Below are 25,897 nucleotides of genomic sequence, written 5' to 3' on the forward strand. Positions count from 1 at the left end.
CACCAAATGCATGTGACCATAAATATGTTCCGAAATAATGCCGTAAACCGTGGATAAGTTTTAACAATAGAAGGGGATAAAACAAGAAAAGAAAAACCGGGTATCGGGCGCCGCTTTGCATAACAGTTAAGGGAGATAAGCGCCTCCAGCAATGATCAGATTCATGTTGGTGAATTTCACTTTGTAGACGGGGCTCTTCTTGGTCGGGAAGGCGCTGATTTGGTCCGGTGTGACTACCACATCTTTACCTTTCTTCTTGGGAGCAACGGAGCTTGAAGCTTGTGTGCCGGCGGTTGGAGCACTACCTCCATCGACCTTAGTTCCTGCACCACCCTCGCCAACCACACGTCCTTGCGTGGACTCGTGGGCGGGGCCAGTGACATCCCACACGCGGACTGTTCCATCAGCGCCACCGGACACCAGGACAGTGGACTCCACGCTCCAGCTTAGAGACCAGATTCCGCCCTTTCCGTGACCACGCATGCGCTTCAGCAGTCTCCCGGGTGCGAGATCCCACAGAAGAATAGATCCATGATCATCTGCGGACGCGAGAAGCTTCCCATCTCGGCTACATGCAAGGGCTGTAATGTTACCGGTGTGACCGGTGAACATACGAACTGCATTACCCGTAGTCACAGCCCACATGCGTACCGTATGGTCTGAGCTACCAGTAAAGATGTAGGCAGAGTTCGGGTGGAAGCAGATGCAGTCCACATCTTGGTCATGTCCCACGAAGATACGTTGCTGACGGATATGGTCCGTAACCCAGAGACGAGCAGTTTTATCATGGCCTCCGGAGGCAAAATAGTGGCCATAGGGGCCCCACTGAAGATCCCAGACGGGTTCGTCATGTCCCTTATACACGACCATGCACTGCCATAGATCCAAAGACCAAAGCCTAATGGTCTTGTCTGCCGAAGACGAAAGAAGCCAGCGAACATTTGTTGGTGCTATGGCGTTATCCGTGCGTGTGGTGGACGGAGCGAATGCTACAGCATACACCGGCCCGGAGTGTCCAATAAGGCGGCGAGAATTTGACGGTGCATCATCTATACTCTCATAGGTTGATGGAATCCTCTTTCCGTCTAGGCTCCAGACACGAATATAAGACTCTTGCATGCCAGCTGCAACGAGCATATTGTCATCCGAAAAGTCGAGGCAATTAATCCTGAGAACGATTAGCCATTGAAGTCCAAGATCCGACCCAGGTAGCTCACCCGTCATAAGTATTGTGGAACGTAAACATGCAAACGCTGACAGCTGGTCCAACACCACCGGTTCTTCCTTCTATCCGAAATCTATCGCGGTTCTCTTTGACTTTCTGAACCTCCATCGCCACGTCACGAGCTGTTGATGGCGGATAAGGAATGTCAGCGCGAGTTGGGGCTTCGTCCTCATCCTCCTTTTTAATCATATGATCAAATTCCTGGACGAGAGTATTCTGACCCGGGGCCGGTGGGTTCTTAACATCTTCGTCGGCAAGCTCGCCTCTGACGTCGGTTTCGAGGTTCTGTTCCATCGGAAGCTTTCCAAGCCTGAGCCTAGGCAAGGTTCCGGCCATAGCCGGATTATCTCCTGTATAGGCAGAACCAGGATGGTGACCAGGTATACCTTCGTCTTCGGTAGGAAACGTCTGGCCCGCGCCGGCTTGACCCAGCATGGCAGCGAAGCTAAATCTGTCATCGACGGCACGCTCCTTAGTAATAACAGTGCAGTAGCTGCTGAGAATGGCCGACATGACAGAGCCGCCTTCCTTTTGCTTGCTCTCGAGGAATTGCATCAGGTTTGAGAATGCTGGATTGCTAAGAACAATGCGGTATTTGTTTCCGCGGTACAGTTTAGCCGTCGAGCTGTTCTGGACATGCTCTGGTAGAGCGATTGGCTCTAAGGCGCGCACATCTTCAGTGTGTTCGGGCAGGAAGAGGTTCTTGTTAACGTCAAAAAACTGCTTCGCATCTTGAGGATAAAAAGAGGTGACCATGTTGAGAAAAGAGTAGACAAAGAGCGGCCAAAGAACGCGTCTAAGCTCCGGCTGCCGAGGGTCAGAAGTAGTCTTCACTTCGTATGAACAGTAAGCATACCTTATATAAATCCAGGTTGTCTTCAACCCAGACCTTGAGCAGATCTGTAATCACGTTAGTTACTTTGTACTAAGTCTAGCATAAGATATCTAGCTGACCGAAACCAAGCCTATACTTGGGACGTGCATCTTCTCCAAGGGGAGGTAAAGGACGTCCATCGATTTCCTGATTAGCTGATTCCATGCGGAGCATGGCCTCAGTACGGCTATAGCCTTTCTTGGCCAGGTAGTCGATGACCTAAGACGAAGAATGTCAGCATAGGAGTGGCAGCAGAGGTATGTGGGAAGCTGTCCTTCAAATAGTAACCACAAGGGCAAAATTAAGCACAGAACTAATTTAAATCCTATGTACAGGGGCAAGACAGATTGCCATATATATGACCCCAACTCGGCGCAAGGGTAACGGAAAAAGAATGTGCAACTTGAAATGAAACGATTATAACACAAATGGTATAGAAAGCTCCACATCTATGATTTACGGACTGTGGAGAGCCATATACCACGTAACACATCACTGAACATTCAAGTATAATGATATAGCAACTACTTACTATCTGATTCAAATTCTGCTGCGACATCGCTCCACTTGGAGGAGGTGGAGGGGGACCCGGCGTCGGCGCAACTGGGGTCGTAGCACCACCCATCGACTGCTGAGGCATTGACATTCCACCGGGTCCCATGCTTCCACTTCGCGGCACAGGGCTCGGGGCCCCACCTGGTGCAGACATAGCCCTAGGATATTTCGTTCAGAAAGGCGACGGATGCCTAACCCGAGGGGCGAAGATGGGAAGATAGTGAGCAGAGGGATGGGGAAGGTGCAAGTAAACGGGAGCTTTTGCGGCGTCACGTTCTGATATTGCGCTATGCGTAATTAGGATTAGCGGTGGCATCCACCAGCTTATATAATCCGATTTTTAATGTTCCCCAGTCCACACGTGACGAGAGCCTTCGCATCTTCATGTCTGAGGTTCTAGACGGGGGGTATTACCTTTGCGACCGGATTTCTGTCCCTAGATCATACGCAAACGCAACAATGGCGGATAGTAAAGGATCCGGGAAACCAGATCCAATTTTTACACCGGCGGATAGGATACGCCAATTGAATGAAGTGGACAAGGTAAGAGGTGCATCGACAACCGAGCGGAGAATCGGTGCTTCGAACGACAAGTGGCTAGACCGTCGTAAAAGGCCCAATTGCTCACTCATGCTTCACAACTACAGGACGTGGCAAGACTAATTCACTCTGCTGGCCTCGCGATCCAAGCCCTCACCAACGCCAGATCGGGCGACTCGCCAGGTGACAACACCCTCGATTCCCACAAAGCCCGGTTCAAAGAAGCTACCTCTCAGTACTTTGCTCTCTTGTCGTCCATTGACGTGCGACTACGCCGTCAGGTCTATGCCTTAGAAGAGGCTTCTATACTTGCGCCGGACGCTACTTCCCGGACAGGCGATCTGCCTGGCGCGAGTGGGGGAGCGGCGGGGGCGGCGAACCCGTTGGATGTCAGTTGGCTTAACAGCCGAAAGGATACTGTAGGCAAGGACAAGGAGGCGGAGCTATGGGCTGCTGCAAGAGGATTTGTGGAGCAGATCAGCAATCCTGGGATGAAGGGGGAGAGTAGTCATGAAGGCATGGAGGTTGATTGACCACTTAGTTCGACTCTTTTTTCTCTTTACAAGGTGACGGATGACTCCTATGATAAGAAAAAATGGACGCTGCGATATGCTAGCTTCCTTTGCCACCTTCACTCTATGCGCAGCAGTCTATCTGGGGAGGTTATGTCTGATTCTCACCGTTCAACTTTCTTTTTAACTGTCTTGCTGAAAGCTCGCCTCGAGTCAAGGAATTTATGATACCCAGAGCCATTGAATGAAAGATTTGACCATTATCAAGGGTTTTTTGCGTAGAAAATAAAATCACCTTCGGCCAAAGAATTTCGGGCGCGTGTATATACGTTGACTACAAGCTGGCTACTCTTAATGAGCGAGAAATATCCAAATAATGAGTGCTAGATCTCCAGGAACCTTATCTCGAATCTACATACAATAAGCTATAAGTGCAATGTTGGAAGACGCAAAAGTCGAAGATACACAAGGTATCGCTACTGTGACCACCACGGTAGCTAGGCAGCTAGAGCAGTCACCAGTGACTACCTGTGCATGGACATAATCATCTCTCGCTGGGTAGCGCGGTCTTTGCTTGCTTCCGACAAGGAGGCCAGACCTGCAACACTTAGTACATAATTGCGATCCTCTAGATAAGGGAAACTTACTCCGGAGTTCGCCCACGACATCCTTGGCTTTGCCAAAGTAGACCTCCTCTGTATACGGAGTTAGTGGGGGGTCCCATGGCAGGCATCGCAAGTCAAAAACCAGAAGACATACGCAGCAAATTTCTCATCTTCAACTCCATGTCCTCAACGAGACGACCGACATTAGCGACGTGGCTCGCATCGGACTCGACAGGCAAGTCTACCTCCACCTGTCGAGTCATGTTACCGCTCAGGTCCATCTCTCCTAGGGATTCAGTCTCGTTGGCCAGGTGAAGGATAACAGTGCTGGTAAGCTTGTAGTGGGACATGCGAGCCCGATCAGTAGCTTCAAATACATGGATGCTGTCCCATTCTCCTGAGCTCTTCGCACCCGGTGTTACCCCTGAGACATATCAGCACAAGGCCTCTCCTCATAGTTCCGCTCGGTTCATCCAGGCGCAGAATTGATCACCCACCCTTCTTCAACAGTATGACACCGGCAAATCCATCATCCAAATCCCAGAAGTAGACGCTGCCTACACCCCCCTCATAGTACAGCTCCCGGTAGACGTCGAAAGCCTCATTAGCCGCCACTTCGAGCTTTCTCACCCTCTCACTGGGAACAGTGCCATCGTCCAGGGGAGGATCAAATTCGTTACTCCAAGGAGATCGGTAGCTGTCACCGTCACGGTTGTAATCGCAGAGTAGGTAGTCACGGTTGGTCTTTGGGCAGCGTCGGATCTCGAGGGGCTGATCCACGGAAGATAGGAGATCTTCGGTTAGGTCTGGAACGATAGACGTAATCGCTTGAAGGTTTTGCTTTGTGTCGCGGGGGTTCAAACGCCGCAGAAGGTCGCTGGTTGCAATTACGGTCAGCTCCCCGGCTTGAGGTGGGGTATGGGGGTTGGGCTGAGAATCCTTGGTTGGGAGCGGTATAGAATGCAGGTTTTAGATTTGTGGATTCATGGACAAGGCATACTTACAGCGCACTGTCAAATTGAGCGTCAGCCATGGTTGGTAAGCTTCAGCTGAGGTCTGGATGGTGTTGTTGTTTACTTCCGTTCTCCAGACCCATCCCAACTTGGCTGAAACGGAGGTGCGTGGTCGAGTGGCGTACCGCCGTGGCAATTGATCTTAACTTTAAAACCCCAGGCAGGAGTTGTACGGCAGCCCTATATTGATATCTCTCATTACTTTTGAATGTCTGGTGTTTGCTCGGGCTTGTCCTATTCGATTCCAAAAATCACTAACGACCAGCATCAACGATTTCGTGAGGACTATGCTTTTTCATTCAAACCTTGACGTCTTCCTTGAGAGGATCTTGTGCAGCTATGCTTTCAGCCGCTAAGTACTATATTAACGGAATGAAAAAGAAGATGTTGATCGGCAACACTAATGGAGCATCTCTACGAACAACGCCCAATCACACTTACCGAGGAGGGTAGATGGAAGGCTGTGCTTATGCAAGCTTGAGGGACTCGTTAGTAGAATGATCCCAGACAGCTTTACCTATCAGAATATAGAAGATGGCTTAGGTTGACTGGATACTTCGTCACTTTTCATCAGCCCCGTGAAAACTACCACTTAATTTTCGACCCCACCATAAGATCCTTCTTGCCCACTTCTTCGCTCAAACAAGTGATTTGGCACTAGCTCCTCATGAAGATTCTGCGTGACAGTCTGATTCGAGAATGGACGACAAGACCATATCCGATTATGAGAGCCTGCCCAGCTCAAAGGAGGCCTTCGCATCCTTCAACCCTCATGGAACCGCTGACTGGTTTCAGTCAAAAGAGAGCACTTCACGCAAGGCCACGAAGCTTTTAGAATTATTTGAAACCAATTATTACGACGAGTCAGACACAGATGGCGACGGCTCACCTACACTCACTCATTTACCCCGAAAGGAAAAGCAAAAGGGCGAGTTTGATTCTCCTGTTTCGTTTCTCAGGGAACCAAGTACAGATTTAGAACTCCATCCTTCTCCAATAATAGGCTCCCTTCCTTCTGTGGAGGGCTCTTTAGATGGAATGGAAGACGAAAGCTGGTCTGAACGCAATCTGGATAGCCTCCCACCCCTGCCTTTATCTCGCCCTCATACCTCTGAAGGCCGGGTTCTTCATCCTCCATATATCAAAGCAGCATCGTCCTCGTATCAAGAGCAGACAACTCCTGACACTGAAGCCTCGATCGACGATGGGCTGTCTGGGGTCGTCGACAGACCTCTTGTTGCGGAAATAACAGACGACAAGTCTATTCTCTCCGCAGAAGAGAACTTTCACCGGAGAGTAGAAAGAAGTCGTTTTGAGCTAAAAAGTGATGACTCTCTATCCGGTAAAAAAAAGAAAAACTGTGAATCTTCTAATCCCTCGAAGCCTTCTCTTGAACCAGTGCCAATACCCTCGGTGCCTAGCTCGCCTATATCATGCGTTTCAAACGAGTATAGTATCTTGGAAGAAGTGAATGAGGAAGTGATGGCCGTGGCACATACAGTAAGGAAGGATGTGAGAGTGGGCTTGTCCGATACCTCACTTAAGACAGCGCCACTAATGGCGAGGAACTTCAAAGTGCCCGTTAAACGTAGGAATCGGGCTAGTCGGGTTACCGAAGTTGTGCAACTAGGCAATGTTCCACCAACTAAGCCCAAAGCTAAAGCAACCAGACGGATATCAGCTGCATTTCAAAAGCTTCGAAGACTGTTTGTTCCCCATGATAGACCGAAACTGTCCCATCCAAACTTTGCAAAAGAAACGGACAGATCTCTCAACAACCTTACACGTCCAACCCATATTCAACTGGAAGAGCCAAACAATGCTTCGATTATGAACCTTGCACTTGTGCCTACAGTCCCTGACACGATTCCACCTTCATTTGTTGGGCCAACACGCCGGACCCTCCTGGAACGTGAGCTCCTATCGAAGATATTCGAAGGCCAATTGACTCTTTTGACATCTTCTTCCGAGCCCTCATGGGTCTCTTCAGCGCCCAGTAGCCAGAGCTTGTTTCCAGGATGGAAAAAGCTCCGCGTGTATCCACTTACCCCGCAGGGCAAATTTGTTGCTGAAACAAAAAAGCATTTGGATATTGTATTTGAAAATGTCGAGTTTGGAGCCAACGCGCAAGTCTTGGGATCTGGCGGAGGGCTCACTACCAAGGGGGTACCAGCCCTGTTAAAGTCCTTCACCGACTACGAATGGATGAGTATGTGGAGAAGCAGCGAAGATCGATCAATCCATATATCCGAATCGCTTCTCAAGCCCGATCCGAATTCTCCCTCTAGTTCAGATACTGATTTGGTACAAATGTATGAAAGTGAGCTTCTCAGCCTTGACAAGTACAAAGGTGGCCACAGCGAATACCTTACGGTGGTTACGCATAGTGAAGAGTTTACCGGTACCGTGGCACTGTTCCGAGCATCCTTTGAGGACAGTTCACTCATTACTGGGCTTGAGCTTGTGGCGTATATCAAGGAAATTCCAAGACAGATATGCCGCGTCCTACGGCAAGGTATCAAAATGAATCGATATGAGATCCATCGCAAAGGTTTTTCTCTTAAATGTACTATGCGTGGGGAATTACCACGCCCACGACTAGCCAGCGTGTCTAGCAAAGAGCCGTGGACAAGTATAGGGGGAGGATGGAGATATGCTCTCAACGTCACATCTGCCAGCGACAGTTATTTCAAGGAAGGACTCATAGCTAGCATTCCGCAGATAATCGCATGTTTGCATCTGCGACATGGGCTGATAAGCGATATTTTATCGTCTCCCGTCCTGAAATTTGAAGCGCCGTTAGCATCATCGGGGGAGCTGCCAATCCGGCGAGGCGTTAGGCTTCTGGGGCCCCCAAAGGGGTACCCTCACGTTGGGGATAATATTCGAATTGCTGTCTTGTTCCCTGGGGACAGTGAATGGGCCACTGAGCAGTTTCTCTGGGCTTAACCTCGCGAAAAGTTGGTGCTTTTCGAGTCTTCTCCCCGTCTTTGAAAGAGGGTGTGTAGGGCTTCGTCATTCAAAGTTCCAGGCCTTCAAATCCCGTTGGGAATGAATTACTATCTTCAGGACGAAGGACATCATATATGCTGACAGTTGCTGAGAAATCATCTGAAATCAATTGCAGTCCTGCAAGGTTCAATTCCTGATCCAAGTCTCCTTTTCCCCTCTGCGACTTCACATTGTAATTCAAGGGGATATCTTCAGATTGCAGGATAGTAAGTACTTGGACAGCTAATTTCAATTCTGCTTAGAATTTATGTATATCGATGTTGTGTATCAAGTTTCTATAGCTACGATCAATGTGGTTTAGTGTATATATTGCCATCGTATCATATAGGTCAGACAGGCGCTTGGTATCTGCCTCTCCAGATGGCATCTACATCGAATTGTGGACCCCTAGTTAAATCGCGGCTTACTTGATAGTGATTCAACCCTGGCAAGCAAAATTCGATTACCCAATATATTTTTGCTTTACGTGTCTATTTATCATAGCTATCTGACCTAGAAGAGGGTTGCCCAGGGTGGACAGTGTGCCACAGCTAGGCCTATACCGGCAGAATCCCAGCTCACTGTATGAATTGAACAACAGGGAAGAGTAAGACCCAACAGTAAAATTGAATGGTAGTTCCAGCCGCTGATGTTTCGTGAAATTAGGTACGATTGACGATCGATCAGACCTCGTACATGCGTCTCGCTATGAGTTGCCCTATATTTGTCTGGGCACTCCCCGCGAATTCCAGGTCCGAACCAATATAAAAGACACCCACGGAGAGTGGGATATCCTACGACAATTCTATCGCTTTAATTAATCAGGATTCTTTTCAAGTTACGATGTCCTTCAAAACCATCATTGTCTCGCATCCATCACCAAATATCGTTAAAATCACCCTCAACCGACCTGAGCGTCTCAACGCAATAAACCAAACCCTTCTCATCGAATTAACCAACGCTCTACGAAGCCACGCAAACACACACATCATGCTTCTCGAAGGCGCTGGCAATCTATCATTCTGTGCAGGGGAAGATCTTAAAGAAACCCTAGCTCCAAAAACCAGATCCTCAGAGGAACTTCGCGTCGCGTTCAACCACCTCCAAAACATCACCCGACTTACCTCGTCCTCGTCCGCGATCGTAGTAGCCGCAGTACAAGGCTATGCAGTAGGCGGAGGCGCAGAAATCGCCCTCGCCGCCGACTTCGTCATAGCAGGCCCCGGTGCCAAGTTCAGGTTCCCTGAAGTGACGCTCGGCCATGCGGTGACCGGGGGTATATCTCTGAGACTGTCCCATAAGGTGGGCTTGCTCAAGGCCAAGGAACTTCTGATTCTCGGTCGGACTGTCGAGGTACAGGAGGCGTTGTCTATAGGCCTTGTCAGTGAGATAGCGCAGGATCCGAAGGCTCGAGCTGAGCAGTTGGCATTGGAGCTGGCGACTCTGCCGAGGGCGGCTTCTTCCAGTCTTAAAATGTCGTTGGAGAGAGCGGTATTCCCGAACATGGAGGTTGCGCTACATGAGGAGATTAACGCCGCTAGTTACTGTTTTTCAAGGATAGAAGCTGCTGATGCGTTTAAGAACTTCACTGGTAGGAGGCGTGTTCATCATCAGGTCCGAGATATCAATACCGCGCTTAGGATGGCCATTGAAGAGTCTCCCAATAGGGTGTTTCTGCGGTGTCAGGGCCAGGATATCACATTCCTCGATTTTGACCGGAGTGTGGCCGCTCTATCTGGTGGGCTTCGAGGCCTTGGTGTACAAGCCGGTGATCGAGTTCTGGTTATGATGAGAAACAGCGTAGAGATGGTGCATACATGGATGGCCACAAACCGCCTCGGCGCCGTATGGGTGCCCATCAACACAGACTGGCGGTTGACAACATTAAACCATGCCGTCTCTGTCGCAGACGCAACGGTAGCGATCATAGACCGCGAATTCGTCCATCTGATACAAGCAACCGACGCATCCACACACCACAAGCTATGGATCCGAGGAAGCAGCAACGACCACGACTTATCAAAGCTCTATAATCAGGAGCCCCCCCTCTATGAAGCTTTCACAGCAACACCAGCCACCACCTCCGCATTCCTTTACACAAGCGGCACGACAGGCAAATCCAAACCATGCATCCTCTCCCACGAATACTTCATAATCCAAGCCACAAACCTTATCGAAAGCTACAACCTCCGCCCCAACGACGTCCTCTACTGCCCCTTCCCCCTCTTCCACGCCGACGCAACCGCACTCACGGTCATACCCGCACTCCTCCTAGGAGCCACAGCAGCGCTCTCCCCACGATTCACCGCAACCAGCTTCTGGGACGAGATCCGCGAAACCCAAGCAACAGTCTACGATTTCATGGGCGCCACCCTCGCCCTAATCTACAAGCAACCACCGAGCCCGGGGGACCGCGATCACCGAGTCCGTCTCGCCTGGGGCGTCCCGATCCCCGCATTCGCGGAGGACTACGAGCGCCGCTTTGGACATCCCTTACATACATTGTACGGTAGTGTTGAGGCAAGCATCCCTATCGTGCAGCAGGGTCACCTGGTTCCGGGCTCCTGTGGTGTCCTGCGTCCTGGGTATCAGTTGCGCATCGCGAACTCGGAAGATGAGTCTCTGCCGCCTAATACGCCGGGGCAGTTATTGCTGCGGTGCGATAACCCCAACGCGTTTTTTCAGGGTTATTATAATGACTCCGTTAGTACAATGAAGGTCTATGCCAATATGTGGCTGCACACGGGGGATATAGCCAAGGTGGATGAACAGGGGAACGTGTATTTTCTCGGCCGGATGAAGGATATCATACGACGACGGGGGGAGAATATCAACGCCACTGAAGTTGAGGAGGAGTTTCTTCAACATCCTGATGTTGAGATTGTCGCTGCGTTTGCGATCCCGAGCAGTCTGGGTCTGGGGACGGAGGACGATCTCAAGGTGGCGGTTAAGTTGCGGGATGGTAGTGGAGTAGATGAGGAGGCGTTGTGGCAATGGTCGAGGCAGCATATGGGTCGGCAGCGTGTACCTACAGTGATTGAGATCGTGACCGAGATGAAAAGAACGCCGACTGGTAAGGTGGAGAAGAACTTGCTGACCGCAGACGGTGGGAAGCGGTTTACAGATCATCTTGCTAGACTTTGATCATTAGATTGTCATGGTCATACGGCCCATTCCTTCATACAAAGATACTGCGAAGCTAAATAAAATTCGTTCATATCGCTGTTAAACTAGCAAAATATCAATCCCGAGATCACCCGCTACTTCCCTCCAATCAACTGCTATACGACCTTTGTCTATTGCCCTCCCTATATGTGCCTCCTCCCTCCTTCGCCACACCTCCTCAATAATCCGCTTAACCTCTAGTCTATTCCCTAGTCCAAACTGTCCCGAATGCTCCAGCCACATCTGCGCCGACACCATATCTGGCTCTGTATACGCTTCTACCGCCGCGATAAAAGCTGGCCATAGAGACAGGTTCCCGCTGCTCTGGGCATAGAAGGCTGCAATATTTTGGAAGGTCAGTGTTACGTAAGTAGTGACACGCCTCGGCGGAACATCCAATAGCGCTCGGTACAGATAGATGTACGTCGCGTAGAGGAATGCGTTGAGCTGGTACCGTGCTAGGTCCTGTACTTGATTACCGGGACGGTCGATCTCTTTGAACGCTGGAGTAATTTCATAGAGTGGGGAGACTTCGTTGGTTTGTTCTCGGTGGAGCTCTAGGCGGGCTATGATCCGTGAGATAATGCTGTCGATGACAAATGGGGTGGTGTCAAATGCACCAGATGCCATCTGCTGGCTGACGGTGGTGATGGCGGAAATGCATTCGAGGAGAGACCTCTGGGCTCCAATTGTGAATCCGAATTGCGGAGTAGACAGAATGGAGGTCGCGAAAGCGAGTTCGGAATTTGATGTTGAAGGAATCAGATTGATTTCAGCTGGCTCTGATGGAGTGATCATTTCAGGAACAGTACAGGCCGATTGTAAGTCGGGAGTGAGCATCAGGGTAGAGGTGTTACTGCCATTTGCGCATGTGCCGCTGATAATTCGAACAATAAGTAGACTTTGGGTAGAAAAGCAGGCGAATTGTGACTCATTCCACGGCTCCGTATTCATAGAATCCAGGAGAAAAGCCCAGGCTCCCTGTAGGTGGTGTTTCCAATTACTGGATTGCCCACTGTAGACCTGAACGGCGGGTTATTAGTTTCATTAGGCTCAGCAGGGAATATATCACATACTTCTGCCATCATGAGTGTTAGAATTGCAGCTAGTGTGCCGCTGTAGTCGCTTCCTAGAGTCTGGATGCTGTTGTTCAAGTGCTGAATAGATATGTTGTAGTTCCTGGTAGCTAGACGCAACATCCTGGTTTTGTCGAACCCCAAGTGAGCAAGGTTAAAGGCAGCATGAGATAATAGAGCATGATACAAGGATTTCTGTTCGGGTAAGATGTATTGTAACGAGACTGCGGGATAGTACTTCTTCCATGGGTTGCAGGGATGTTCAAATGGCATCATGACTGATGCGACGTAGTGGACGTAATGGTGGAAAATGAAGCTATCCTCGCTATTTGCATGAGCAGTGTCCGTACCGCCACTTGCCATAACCTGATTTATACAGGATATTAGCGATGTGGAGGGCAGCACTGAGAAGACAGAAAACGGATTGTGATCGACTGTCCCAGGCCATTGCTTTTCAGCTGATATATCGCTGTCACATCTCTCGATCAGAAGATCAACCACATCTGATTTTAGGATGCTATGATTCGCCCATGTACGCTCTAGTTCACTGGTGAGACACACTTGACAGAAGCCTAAAAGATGCGACATACCACAGTGCATATCCCGCCGACCAGTGGATCGGTAGGAGTCATTCCCGTTGATCCACACGAGTCGGGCACTAGAGCTATCACACTCTAGGCCTAGGCGTTGGCATGCCGAGCACGGTGATTTTTGGTCGCACTTCACTTTGCGCGCACGGCATCTCCAACAGCCCTATCGGCGCAGCTATCAGCGGGGGTGATATTGTAGTCATCCCATAGACATAGAGCTCACCGTAAATTCCCGCCGTCGCTTCCGGCTGGGAGGACCAGACCCCATGGTGTCTAAATTATCAAGGACATGATGAAGAAAGGGATGTGTTAGCGAGGTATGATGTTGGTTTAGATAACCGTTGTCCTTTAGGTTCCCTCGCCATCACCTGCCTCTCCTTCTTATTCGGGGTTGGCGTAGACTGTTTAGTGGAACCTTAAGGGTAATTGTAGTGAATCCTATTGGACAGTCTTGATTGACTGTTATGACTCCATTGAATTATCGTAATATTGTATAGCTGCAAGAACTACAAATAACTATCTTTAAACAGGGATCAATAATAAATGCCAGAAAGACATATAAGACTAATGTTGGGAAGCTATGAGAAGATTTCAACGTGTTATCTAATGGAGCTGGTATAGCTCACGTGTATGGGATTGATTGTCCTAAGGTCTAAATCTATCATACAGAGATTCCTTTGGTGCTGTGGTCAGGTCACGTGGTTACTGCCTTAGGCTCCCATAGGCTCTGACATTATCTAACAAAAAAATGGTGTTTAGCCTCAAGAAATATATACCGGGATAACAGTGTGAACTGCATACCATTGGGATGTATGTATCATTAGTTATTCAACCACTTGATAACCACGCAGTAAAGCTTAGATACCAGCACAGCTAGGCGAACGGAAAGCCCTATTTTTCACACCCGCAGCTCTATTGCTAAATATTTTGTTAGATGAGAATTATAGTGCGCAAAGTATACAACAGGTGCTAACATGATGCTAGGTCTTATGCCACTATGGCATTGACTAGGGTAGTAGCCTCTCATGCTCAAGCATATGATAGAGATTGACTGACCTCCGGTTTATTGACCCACTAAGAAATATATTATTGTTTGATATTCAGGCCCTTGATTCATAGGTATCAAGTATATGTGAGACCCACGATGGTAGGCAGGACAAAAAGCCAACGAAAAAGATTTCAGACAATTGGGTCTATTCTGGGGCCCTAAAAGCAACACAGTAGGCTGTGCACACCTAGGATTTTCCCTATATGAGTGGTGATCTACACCGTGGGCATGTGGCTCTGCCTCGTATCTTAGGCTTGGCTGATGCTATCCGTAAAGGATCGACAACACAAAAGATCTATTTGAACAACACAAGGAGTCTCAGAATCATATCCTGCAATGTCAACTTATTTCTGATGACAACACTTACTCGACAAATCAACAAGAATAGCCCGTTAAATAGCAACCATGGCATCTCCCGCCACATACAAGTGGTGCACACAGCGTACTTCGATTTTCCTACGATCCGTCGCGGCCATAAGCTCCCTCGCCGCGCTGATTGCGTTCGGATGGTCCCAAACGATGTTCGACAGCGACATGGTAATAGTGGAAGATGCGGGCAATTCGATGGTCAGCCCCGTCACCGGAGCGGTTAGTATCTAACGACTCCATATCTCTATATCTTAAGCAGGGAAGTTGCTGATGTTAAACCCCCAGACCGAGTATACCTTTGTCTGGTCGCTGATAATAGCCTCCGTTGAATTGTCTCTTTCCGTCCCCATCCACCCAGCCATCTATGTTACCTTCGATCTCCTCGCGTGGGCCGCGCTGGTTATCTCTATGACCTTATACCTTTTGCTCATGAACCCATACTATACCCGAGACGGATATAGTTGCGGCGTCAATGGCAGGCCGAACTGTAATGGAAAGGCTGTTGCCGATATCGAGCATTTCGGTACAGCTATGGCTTTTATTGCTCTGTAGGTTTGCTCTGTCTGTCCCCAGTCCTTGTGCTGATGGTAGAATAGCATTATTCATTTCGGGTATTTTGTTTGGTCGTGTCGTGCTGTTGATAAGATGCGGAAGGGAGCCTCGAAGAAGTCTCAGGATATAGAACTCAACTGTGCCAAGTGACGGAAGATGGTACAAGCCCTTTGTATAGGATATGGCAGTACGGACTTTTTATGATATTGATGGCTCATGACTAGTTTAGGAAAGATAGGAAACTTCAGATCAATGTGGAGGAATTGTGAGGATTTGGTTTATTATACGCCGTTCTGGCACGTAATAATGTTTAATAGCTACTTTAGACGTACCTCAAACCCATTCAACGTTTTCTTTGCTCCAGGGCTATACTTTATAGAAGTTTATTTGAATGCTCTCGCTCATTGCAGGGGCGTTTGGGCTTACGGAAGGGCAAATTGTCCACCCTATTCAGTTGGAATTATTATGCTATCTGTTAATTGACATATATACTGGAATTATGCCTAGCATCTACTAGGGTGATGTAGGACACTTACAAATTAGGGCTCTGTTTACGGCGCACTAGATTAACTCACTATGCAGGAGCCACGAGAAGGGAAGGCACAAGACTCAATGAGACTAACAAGCTTGGTAGTGTAGGAATACACTGGTGGGTAAAACGATTCTAATCTTAGGTGATAAGAAGAGGAATAGCCCGAACATAAGTACTGTTCACAATACAACACCAAATAAAAGTTGGGTTGTTAGACTAATGGGACCTCTAAGGGAAGCGATAGATGGGGTTGAAGGGAATCATATGGATGTGAAATATGCCCTTCCACTACCGGCTTGCGGGTGAAGAAAATAAGCATGTCTCTCGTCGCAGAGCGCTCCGGATCAGCAGCATACACAGGCGATAGGCTGTGCTTTCTCTCGTGGTCAACAAAGAGCAAAGTGTCAAGGAAGTCGCGATGTTGATGGCTACCGAGATTGTATTCGGGATGGGTCTCATTCCAGCGCAAGGCATTCTGCTCGCGAATGTCATGAATGAATGTCACAGCGCTGTCGCGCGTCATATTCTCGCTGCCCAAATAGGTGGTCATGGTGAAGTCCACCCCGTCGCTGTGGACTCCTTCTAGAGCGGGCTCCCCGACTAAGTCCTTATTCGTGACTGTTCGAAGGTTGAATAGGGTGCAAATGAAGTTGTCGGTTCTGTAGTCAAGCTTGGGCCGTTGCTTGAAGGACATCCCGTGGAACATCAATGCCTTGAATATAAATAAAGCGTGCAGGGCAGTGTTTCCTTGTAGATTCCCATCGACCTCTTCGAATTCACGAATCTTTCCTGAATCATGACGTACGAAATCCTCTTCCACTGACAGGGCAAAGGGCTGAAACTCAAGGCGACGGAGCTTGGACTGCTCGAAGTCGAAGTAGAACCGACCGTTCTTGCTTCTCCGGAAGGGGAGAGTCGGATCATCACACAAACTATCACTCACGGTTTTCATATTTTCCAAGTCCTCGTCCGTAGCCCCCAGGACCTTAAGTATAGGGATCATCCGGTCACTCTTAACAAATATCAGACGGTTTTGGATGAAACCTTCCCTGAGCCGAATGAGCTCAGCAATCACAGCGCGGGCTTCTGGATTCATGTGTTGGATAGCCATTTTTGCTGAAGTTCAATGGCGAGAGCAAAGGTCACTTGCACAGGACTGGAGTGGTGGAACGAGAAAGGATTTGAACTGACAAGTCATCTGTCTGAACATGTGGAAATACTTATATTGTCCAGTAGGTATCCCAGACTTCCAACTGGGCGTTGGCAAGGCGTATCACCAAAGCTTCACATCATATGAAATCCCGCTGTGTTACGTTGTATTCCCACCGTGGATCTTTGGAATTCGTAAGCTTACGCATATACATGGAAACCATTGGGATTTGGGAATCATACTTACTAGTAGGAGAAAAGTCGTGAAGTCATATGTCCTAAATGCGGCTTTATTTAGATATACTTCCTTGGACACCCCGGAAACTCAGCATTCTGACTCAACGCTTTTGATCTAGGTTTTGCTATGCTTTTCATATGTAGTCGCCTTGCATACATAGGACCTGGTACAGTAGGATCAATGCCACCTTGGATTTCTCAAGACGGGAATTGCGATTCATTGTAGAGGCTAGCACAAGGCCATCATGTCATACTAGGCGACCAGGGTTTGTGGTTTAATGAAGGTACAGTGATTGAACCAATAAAGGAGCAAGGCGTCGAAGTGAGACAAGGCCCTGGTGTGTTGAAGAAAATACGAAGCAATAAGTCGGCCAGTGCTGATGCTATGGGAAGTTGGAAGCATAACATAGCTGTGGATTCATCATGTCCTGGACAACAAGAAATGGGTGCCGAATCATGGCTGCTGAATGATATAACAGGCACAACCTGAAAAAAAACAGGTGAGGCAAAAGTTAATACCAGGGAACCGCAACGACTCCTAACTTTGGGAGGCTTGTCAGAGACCCTGAGGGACCACTAGTAAGCATTGAGATTTATGTTGGCGATCTGGAGTTTAACGTATCTTGACAACCTGACTGCATCTTTCCCCGGGCAAATCGGAGGATTGTTACAAAAGAGCTACGATGGTGTGACACCTGCCATAGGCCCCCTCAGATCTATGTTTGACTCTTTTTTCTTTTTGCCTTTGTGCTACCGTGCTTTTATTACAGATGCTGTGTCACTTTCCTTAAGCGTCTTACCTTGCCTTCATACGAAGTAAAGCGTTGATAGAGGTTGTTGGAGACTGTTGCGTAAGTCAGGTTAAAGTAGGCAGACACACGACACGCTCCGGATATTTAAAACATACACTGCCCACTGCACAGTGCACTGAGGTCATAGAGATGAAATATATCGAGCACTGATAATGCGGCAGGGCTTGGCGTAATCTGAAGCTCGCCATGAGTTGCCATCACGGTGGAGCCGAACTATCATCTTCCCACCTAACTCGGTGACTACACTGGAGTACTTATACCCCAAGGCCTATCGAGCTGCACGAAGTGAAAATAGTAAATACCGTGAAAATGGGAGACGTTGTGTACGTCTTCCCTCAACATACCCACCACAATATCGCCGTGTGGAAAGACAATGGCCATTTTGCTCAAGGATAGTGGAAACGGAGGTGAAGAGATCTCCAGCGATGGGTCAGTATTAGATCTAGAGGAACAGGAGAAGCCCATCTCAGAGGCATTGTCCGATCCGCCAGGTTGGACTACTGTAGGTTACTATTGAGTGTATTAGATACGAAGGATGGTTCTAATCAATCTTTCTTTAGCGAAAGAAGCACTTTGTGGTCTTCGTCGGACTCCTCACGCTCTTCAATAGCGTCTTCGACTCGACCATCCCCAGTGGCGGAATCCGCTTCATTACCGCGAGCCTTGATGTCCACGATGAGATCCAACAAGTGCTACCGACTTCGGTCTTTCTAGTCGGATATGTGATGGGGCCGCTGGCCTTCGGGCCCATGAGCGAAGTCTACGGTCGACGCATCGTGATAATCGGAACCTTCATCCTCTTCACCATCTTCACCCTTGCCTGCGCCGTTGCTCCCAACTGGCCGGCCTTGATCATCTTCCGAACACTATGCGGCATCTTCGCATCTTCCCCAATTGCCGTGACGGGCGGTCTATTCGCAGACGTATACCGCTCCCCCATTGCCCGCGGACGAACCATGGCACTACTCACAGCCGTAAGCACCAGAGTCCTCAAACCCCCAGACACGAACCCGCCCTAACAGAAAGCCCTCACTCAGATCACAACTGCCGGTCCACAGTTCGCCCCCGCAATTGCCGGCTTCATCGGAACGCTGGGCTGGAGATGGATCTTCTGGATCTCTCTTATCCTCGCCGGCACAACCCTGATCCCCGTCCTATTCCTCCCAGAAACACGCCAACTAACCCGCGAGCACAAGAACACGAAACCAACGAAGTCCACACGGGTCAAGGCCTTCACAAGACCATTGTACATGATGCTCTGCGAACCGATAATCACCTTCACCTGCCTCTACCTTTCCTACGCAAGCGCCATCTTCTGTACGCACCCGCTCTCCACCAGAACTCCAGCTCTGTTAACTAACCCTAAAACAAAAAGTCATGTACTTCGAAGCCTACCCCCTAATCTTCCAAGGGATATACAACATGACCGACGGAATCGCAGGCCTCGCCTTCCTCCCAAGTACATATATACTCCCCTCTCTGCCACAAATACATCCCCCCAAAGCTAACCCCCACCGAAAAAAGTTGCCCTCGGTGCCCTCCTCGGCCTCCTCATCTCCCTCTCCTACGATACCTACCTCCAACGCGCCAAGTCACGCAACGCACCCTGGTCCACCGTCGAAGAATACCAACGTCTGCCGCTAGCCTGTCTAGGCGGACTGCTCTACATCCTTGCCCTCTTCTGGCTCGCCTGGACTGCCTCACCCTCGACCCATTGGATCGTGCCTATGCTCGCCGGGATATCCTTCGGCACGGCGTACTTTCTTATCTTCGTTGCGCTGATGAATTACATGGTTGATGCGTATCATGAGTACGCGGCGAGTGCGATGGCGGCGGCGACGTGCTGTCGGAGTGTGTTTGGGGCAGCGTTGCCGGTGGCGGCGGGGCCGATGTTTGGACGGTTGGGGATTGCGTGGGGGTGTAGCCTTTTGGGATTTTTAAGTGTGCCGATGGCGGTTATTCCGTTTGTTTTTGTGAGGTTTGGGGGGTGGATGAGGGGAAGGAGTGCGTTTCGGGAGGGGGGTTTTTAGATCTTTGAGATACTGAGGAAGGGGGGAGGGGACGGCTATAGAGTATTTAGTATATTGTATTACAGGTTACAGATGGAGAGGAATATTGATATTGGTAATGGAGTTATATTTGGTATTGGCAATGATCAATTTGGGAGGGAGTTGTAGATCTGCACTGGGACTTTTATCCGCAATGCCCGTGAATATCCTACTGTCAATTCTACTTTTGCGAAGTATTCTCGGGCCACATAGCAGTGGTGGAAGGTCGGGATAACGGATGTATCGCTCGGTACGGGGATTGGGACAACGATGCTAGAGCTGTAGGAATCGTCCTTATTCCCCCTCCATGTTAGACCAATGGACTTGTTCTTCCACGAGCACACGCTCGCTGAGAAGAGCTGCCCTTGTGACGTTGGCAGCTTGACCATTGGCAACGCAGTAAAGTACGTTACGGCCTCCAGGGTGACTTTGACTTGACAACCAGCTGGGAAACCGGGATCAGGATGGAGGCGGCTGAGGGCCAGGTCTAGGCGGATAGGAGCTATAGTTGATCCGTGATGTGGTTGATCCGGGGGCAGGTAAAGCGGCTTTGCTTCTCGCGCACGCACCGTGACGCGACCCATCTTTGCACTCAATAGACTCAGTCGAAGGGCTGTCGAATCGGACATATGGGTCTCGTTATCCTCACCATCCGCCCCGAAACGAGGGGGCTGTTCATGATATAGAGGAAGAAGCTGGACCTGTCGTGTGGCATGAAGCCGTTCGTTCCCGATAACGACCTCGGCGTGAATGTAGTAGACGACGCTACACATCTCTGGACAGCATCTATCCGAGCTGTAGTCCACGCTCGGTGGAAGTTGGACATGGTCGTTTCCAGACGGAATCTTTTCATAGCACGAGTCAAATGGAAGAGCATCAGGGATGACGAAGGAGAAGGGGAAGATCCGTTGATCATGTGATGCCTTCAGGGTCTCGGTGTGATGCATTTGGAGAAAGGTGTCGTCCATAGTACTGCCAGAGTTGGGGAAGGGCAAGCTATTCATTATGCTTGTCGTTGTTCTTCCTGTGTGGGTTGTCAGTTTGGTGAGCCTGAGCTTCAACTGATATGATTCTCGTACCGATCAGTGCCACGGAGATACGGGCATACTGAGTAGTGTTTCTTCGGGGGAGCGTCAGCTCGCCCTCGATTGTTTGTCCCGTCGTGAAGACCGTGTGTTTACTGGTTAGACGTATCTCCATCGCTGGCCTCGGGGAGAGGCTTGCAATGAGCTGAGGGATGTACTGTGCGGCTTTCATCTTGCTTGATAGATCAGTCTGGACCAAGACTTGGTTGTTGTAGAAAGCATTCCTGGGCCAGGTTTTCCTGCATTTTATAGCCTGGTGCAATCCACATGATTACCAAGAAAGTGTGAAGAGAGGGGGAATCAGACAAGATGACAATAAGGTGACTTTTCGCAACTCGGCATCACTTACCGTACACTGTATAGAAAATCGCTAATGGTAGTTCTGTCCGAGTCGGAGCAGGAAGGCTAGACCGCTAAGGGTAAGGCTACATTAAGCTCATCCTTGGCGGCATTTCATGGCGAACTCGGGTGTCCAATGACTCACCCCGTGCCGTTCCAGAATCAAGGCTAGTCCACATTTGCCTTGTTTTTGGTAATATCCAATAATGCTTGCTACTCCAATTAACTCTATTATATGCGATACATGTGTATGTCCAAAGGTCGTCGTCACTCATGACTATCATCTGGCCTACTCGTCACTCTCCTTGTCAATTGACCCGTTTCTGTTGATTGACGCGCTCGGCGCTTCGACTGAGAAGTGTACTGAGATCAGGGGGCTCAAAGTCGTCATCTGAGCCCCCGTCCTGGCTCATTTGCGAAGAATAGAACGGCTGCTGTGCCTGGTCGTTCACAACGGACGACAACAGTTGTTCCGGGGTCACCGGTTCAGGGTCCTCAACAAGCAATGCCTTCTTAACCGCAGCCGATGAATGTTTGGAACAAGGTGTGGCTTTCGACTTGGTACGGCGCTCACGACAAGGTGATCGGTTGAGAATCACCGAGTCACCTTGCGGCCTGGCTGACTCTAGAGCCAGAACCTTCCGGAACCGGTCCTCACAGTCTGCACCGATACTATTCATCTTTCGCAAGGTCCCGATCATACGACGAGTCAGAGACCCATGCTGGACGGCCTTGGTAGGCCGTGCAACAAGCTGGAGACGAGGAAAAGCGTCATTGCGCGGGTAGCGGATGAACTGTGGGCTAGTGGCCCCAATATTGCGATAATGTCGTTCCAGCTCTCTTTGCTGTGCCGAGGTCAGTACAACGTCTTCAAGAGCCGGGATATCCACCGGCTCCGGGGTCGGCATCCGAGGCTTCCTACTATTTTCAGCTTTTGACTTGCTCTTCCCCGCCAGGGATGACGCTTTGGTGAAGCCGGTTTCTACATTGTCTGGCATATGAAACTTCTTTGGTGGCTTCTTTGGAGCCCGTCCCCTTCGTTTTGGCTCCGGTAGTTCTTGAGTCGCATTTTCATCCGGGATTTCAATTTGGCGTTTATCAGCCACGGGTCGCACTGCGGGTGGCAGGATGCGGGGAGACATATCATCATGGAAGGTAAAGCGGGAACCACTAGCGATCATCTGCTGCATTTTCTCATAGTTGTCCTTGGCTTTGATGTACGACTCTTCTTCTTTGCCCTCCATAAGAAGGAGGACGATGTTTCCGGCCCTCTTTCGACCAGTACGTCCCATCCGTTGAAGCATTCGAATTGGTGACGCCGAGGAGTCATAACATACAATGAGATCCACTTCACCAATGTCAAGACCTTCCTCACCGATAGAGGTGGCGACAATTGTATTGTAGACGCCCTTTTTGAAGTTCTGCACGATGTTGAGCTGGGCCTTTTGGCCCATGCCCTCCGAGCCCTTCGCGCTGGATTGTCCTACGAAGACATGAGGTCGAATCATGGGCTCGTATCTTTTCAATACCCTCGTCACTTCTTCGGCGCTGTCCCGAAAATGTACAAAGATCATAATCCTCGTAGACGATTCGCTAGTACTTTCTCCTCCATTAGCGCCGTCGCCAGCATCCATAAAATGGTTCAAGACAACCTGTTTAAGGTATTCCAGTTTGGGATGGCCGATGAATTCGGGATTCTTGGTCCACGGCTGAATATGATTCATGAGCTTCTTGAAACTCTCATCTTGAACCACTTGTCGCTGATATTTACCACCTTTCTGGCCATCTGTGTTGGACTGGAAGTGCGCCAGGTGGCGATAAAAGGGCGTAATTCCGTGGTACTTGAGAAGATCAATTGCGTGGGCCAAACTTGCGAGGACGGTGAATATTGCGTTCACCTTCCCTTTCAGTCCAAAGTGCGCGTTGCGGCCAGCGTCGGAAGCCATCCACTGCTGCCGCGACTTAGTGAGTCCGTAGGCCGTGAGCATCATTGGGTCTCTTCCCCAGTAGGCATTGAGAGTGCGAAGTTGGTCAACCAGAGGCTGTAATGTTTTGGAGAGTAGGTCCATACAGAAAACCATCTCCTCAGAGTTCTTAAAAGTCTGGACTTCGGTATTCCTCGCATGCACGTATTCTCTGATATCAAGCGACTGCTCCGTGCGTATCTCAACCCTGGAGATATCGAGTCCATCGATAACAGCTTGGACCGACTCCACTGTGGAGCCCGGGGTCGCGGTGAGAGCCAGGACACGGAAGCTCTGGTTATATCGTCGAAGAAACTTCACTACTTCCACATACGCATAGCCACCGGTCGCGCGATGAGCTTCGTCGACTACCAACAGGACGATGCGCTTCGGGTCTGCGATGCCGGACTTGAGGTCATTGATCAAAGTCTGTGGAGTCATAAAGAACACGCGCTTTTTCTGCCATTCCTCCGCTCGAATACCGGGTGCCGCTTCTCCAGTGAGCATGGTTGTCTGGGACCGTGGAATCCCTGCGATTCCGAAACAGGCGGAAATCTGCTGAGACACAAGAGGTTTCGTCGGGGCGACGAAGATGATCTGGGCACTCTTGGTCCACCGAAACCAATTCAGCATGATCGTCGCAGCGATAAAGGTCTTTCCGAGACCCGTGGGCAGTGCGACAAGCAAGTTGTGGAACAACCCTTTTTGGGCGATGTTGAATTGATAGTCTCTCGTTTTGCCAAGATTCGTTGGGTAGACCCAGGTGTTTAAGGCCTCTTCGTCCAATTTGTGCTGCGTCGGAAGCTCAACCTTATCTGGTGGAGCTAAAACTTGCTCTCCAATGGGTGGCTGGGCTACTTGACCTTGGGATGTCATATGAAACAACGTGGTTTGACGGACGCCCAGAGGCCGATTTGAGGACTGGGTAAATTGTCGGGCTGCAGATTGAGGCTGCGCTCTTGGGGGTGAAGACAAGCATATATCAGAGTCGAATGCATCATCCGGTATATCCTCGAAGAAGGACGTGTCTGTCGCGACCTCTTTGGGTTCGGTGGAATGGGTAGCGAGCTGTGGCGCAGAGTCTTTCGTGCCTGAGGAGGGCACCCAAGGTTGCTCGTTCTCAAACGATTCCAGCGATGCCGCTATGGCAGCATTCATTTCTTCATCATTATAGTCCTCCCCAGTGGCCACGACTCCTTTCGCTGCTGTTCTACCTCCGGCGCCGGTTTCGGCTGCTGTAGGAATAACTGCTACGGGTTCGGGTTCGGGTTCTGGTTTCTTCCACCGGGGACCTCTAATCATTTCGGGAGGTGAGGGCGGCTGGGTCAACTGGGTAACAAAGATATTGTCTTGGATGTTACTCCGCTTGGGAACAAACACTTTGTACTTGGACGGGGCCTCGACGTCATGTTGATCGGCAAAGTGATATGACTCTGCGCTGGGGGACGGCAGCTCATCGTAGTTGTCTTCATCATCAACTACAAAAGAATCGGAGCCAGACTGGGGGCTGGCCACAACATTATTTCCCTGAGATATTCCTTTCCGAGACGAGTACGCGGTCACAGTTTCCAGGCGGCGACGTTTGGCTGGCCGCGGGGAGACGGGCGCGGTGTTGTTTTCCGCGATATCAGAGAATCCGTCTGAAAAGCCATCGAACCCCTCATGAAGATAGTCGACCGAGCTATCATCAGAGGCCGTCATATCGGGAACGACTTTTGGGTGGCGTGATGTGCGATCTTGCGATCTTGACCATTAGTGCTAATATTAATCATGCCGCGACGCGGTCATGTCGCGAAATCATGTGACGGCGGAGAGGAGATGTTGCATGCTGTTTGTCTTGTTTGTGTGCTTGTTTGTCCGCCAGCCCAATGGGGAACCGCATGTGACATGTCATTCACCTCCAACCCTATTCGGGAAATGTTCATACAATACCATGTTTTTTATTTAAAAAAAAATAAAATAAAAAAAAGAAGTCCATCAAATGCAGTACAACACTGGACGTGGAGGCAAACTACTTTTCAACGGCAAAAGAATGTACTAGTCTATTGTAACCTTACGATTGCCACTGACATGTCACTTGAACAACAATCATTTCAGGTCCACTAGTACTAGTACTCTCGTGTGGACTGGCCCAAAAAGTGGAACAACAACACAACACCCGAGTCTAGGGGCCACACTAAGGGGACTATTTTTGGCCTCCAGTTATGGATCCCCCCCAGATTTTCAGTCTTCAAAGAGACCCTCTAACGTGCGATCACATTGAATTCTAGGGCCCCCCTGTCGTCTGACCTCGCACAAAGCATTTCTCTTGCACAACGTCCCTTCAGGCGCTGTGACATGGCCATTAGTTAATTAATTACTTACAGTTTCTCCCTTACCGACAGATACTCATCCAGGACTGGCGATGGTTTGAAACTAGAGCTAACGTTAGCGGGCCAGCAGAACCGACGGAAAGTTGTAACCCAAGTTCTCTTAAACTTGGACAGCGACAGGCGTAGTGAAAGGCGATAGGCTGGTCCAGGTCTTAGTCGAAGCTCTAGTGAAACCCCACTAATCAAAACCATTCCAATGAGGAGAAAGAAGAGGTCCAGGACTTATCATACGGCGAAAAAAAAA

General features: G+C 49.6%; 10 protein-coding genes across 10 annotated transcripts; 4 read left to right on the forward strand and 6 right to left on the reverse strand.

The window, feature by feature from the left end:
* Positions 1-126: 126 nt before the first annotated feature.
* BDW43DRAFT_311250 (putative transcription initiation factor TFIID subunit) lies at positions 127-2,808 on the reverse strand (the record flags this gene model as incomplete). Its single annotated transcript, XM_032047150.1, has 5 exons — positions 127-1,168; positions 1,218-2,032; positions 2,082-2,125; positions 2,180-2,318; positions 2,632-2,808. 5 exons carry the CDS (start codon positions 2,806-2,808, stop codon positions 127-129), a joined length of 2,217 nt encoding a protein of 738 aa, XP_031900377.1.
* A 249-nt stretch (positions 2,809-3,057) lies between these two features.
* BDW43DRAFT_276639 (mediator of RNA polymerase II transcription subunit 11) lies at positions 3,058-4,033 on the forward strand. Its single transcript, XM_032041970.1, has 2 exons — positions 3,058-3,197; positions 3,302-4,033. Exons 1-2 carry the CDS (start codon positions 3,114-3,116, stop codon positions 3,725-3,727), a joined length of 510 nt encoding a protein of 169 aa, XP_031900378.1. The 5' UTR covers positions 3,058-3,113; the 3' UTR covers positions 3,728-4,033.
* Positions 4,034-4,061: 28 nt separating this feature from the next.
* cap2 (F-actin-capping protein subunit beta) lies at positions 4,062-5,404 on the reverse strand. Its single transcript, XM_032041971.1, has 5 exons — positions 5,316-5,404; positions 4,809-5,188; positions 4,466-4,735; positions 4,354-4,401; positions 4,062-4,304 (listed from the first exon to the last, which is right to left on the reverse strand). Exons 1-5 carry the CDS (start codon positions 5,342-5,344, stop codon positions 4,231-4,233), a joined length of 801 nt encoding a protein of 266 aa, XP_031900379.1. The 5' UTR covers positions 5,345-5,404; the 3' UTR covers positions 4,062-4,230.
* Positions 5,405-9,004: 3,600 nt separating this feature from the next.
* Positions 9,005-11,500, forward strand: BDW43DRAFT_89622 (uncharacterized protein). The gene has a single exon (XM_032050667.1). The coding sequence runs from the start codon at positions 9,159-9,161 to the stop codon at positions 11,457-11,459; it is 2,301 nt and encodes a 766-aa protein (XP_031900380.1). The 5' UTR covers positions 9,005-9,158; the 3' UTR covers positions 11,460-11,500.
* Positions 11,501-11,540: 40 nt separating this feature from the next.
* Positions 11,541-13,414, reverse strand: BDW43DRAFT_311255 (Zn(II)2Cys6 transcription factor; the record flags this gene model as incomplete). Its single annotated transcript, XM_032047151.1, has 4 exons — positions 11,541-12,503; positions 12,557-13,095; positions 13,147-13,309; positions 13,370-13,414. 4 exons carry the CDS (start codon positions 13,412-13,414, stop codon positions 11,541-11,543), a joined length of 1,710 nt encoding a protein of 569 aa, XP_031900381.1.
* Positions 13,415-14,599: 1,185 nt separating this feature from the next.
* BDW43DRAFT_319723 (uncharacterized protein) lies at positions 14,600-15,331 on the forward strand (the record flags this gene model as incomplete). The annotated part of the gene is made up of 3 exons (XM_032048964.1): positions 14,600-14,782; positions 14,849-15,111; positions 15,160-15,331. The coding sequence occupies 3 exons, from the start codon at positions 14,600-14,602 to the stop codon at positions 15,263-15,265; spliced, it is 552 nt and encodes a 183-aa protein (XP_031900382.1). The 3' UTR covers positions 15,266-15,331.
* A 410-nt stretch (positions 15,332-15,741) lies between these two features.
* Positions 15,742-16,758, reverse strand: BDW43DRAFT_319725 (2OG-Fe dioxygenase family protein; the record flags this gene model as incomplete). The annotated part of the gene is made up of 1 exon (XM_032048965.1): positions 15,742-16,758. One exon carries the CDS (start codon positions 16,756-16,758, stop codon positions 15,859-15,861), a length of 900 nt encoding a protein of 299 aa, XP_031900383.1. The 3' UTR covers positions 15,742-15,858.
* A 1,460-nt stretch (positions 16,759-18,218) lies between these two features.
* On the forward strand, positions 18,219-19,875 carry BDW43DRAFT_300378 (MFS general substrate transporter; the record flags this gene model as incomplete). Its single annotated transcript, XM_032044883.1, has 5 exons — positions 18,219-18,347; positions 18,406-18,819; positions 18,883-19,162; positions 19,221-19,304; positions 19,370-19,875. The coding sequence occupies 5 exons, from the start codon at positions 18,219-18,221 to the stop codon at positions 19,873-19,875; spliced, it is 1,413 nt and encodes a 470-aa protein (XP_031900384.1).
* On the reverse strand, positions 19,822-21,387 carry BDW43DRAFT_89653 (uncharacterized protein). Its single transcript, XM_032050669.1, has 2 exons — positions 20,973-21,387; positions 19,822-20,917 (listed from the first exon to the last, which is right to left on the reverse strand). Exons 1-2 carry the CDS (start codon positions 21,148-21,150, stop codon positions 20,001-20,003), a joined length of 1,095 nt encoding a protein of 364 aa, XP_031900385.1. The 5' UTR covers positions 21,151-21,387; the 3' UTR covers positions 19,822-20,000.
* Positions 21,388-21,625: 238 nt separating this feature from the next.
* Positions 21,626-24,982, reverse strand: mph1 (3'-5' DNA helicase; the record flags this gene model as incomplete). The annotated part of the gene is made up of 1 exon (XM_032047152.1): positions 21,626-24,982. One exon carries the CDS (start codon positions 24,980-24,982, stop codon positions 21,626-21,628), a length of 3,357 nt encoding a protein of 1,118 aa, XP_031900386.1.
* Positions 24,983-25,897: the final 915 nt, after the last annotated feature.

The sequence above is a fragment of the Aspergillus alliaceus genome (assembly GCF_009176365.1).
Source record: "Aspergillus alliaceus strain CBS 536.65 unplaced genomic scaffold BDW43scaffold_22, whole genome shotgun sequence".
Lineage (NCBI taxonomy): Eukaryota > Fungi > Ascomycota > Eurotiomycetes > Eurotiales > Aspergillaceae > Aspergillus > Aspergillus alliaceus.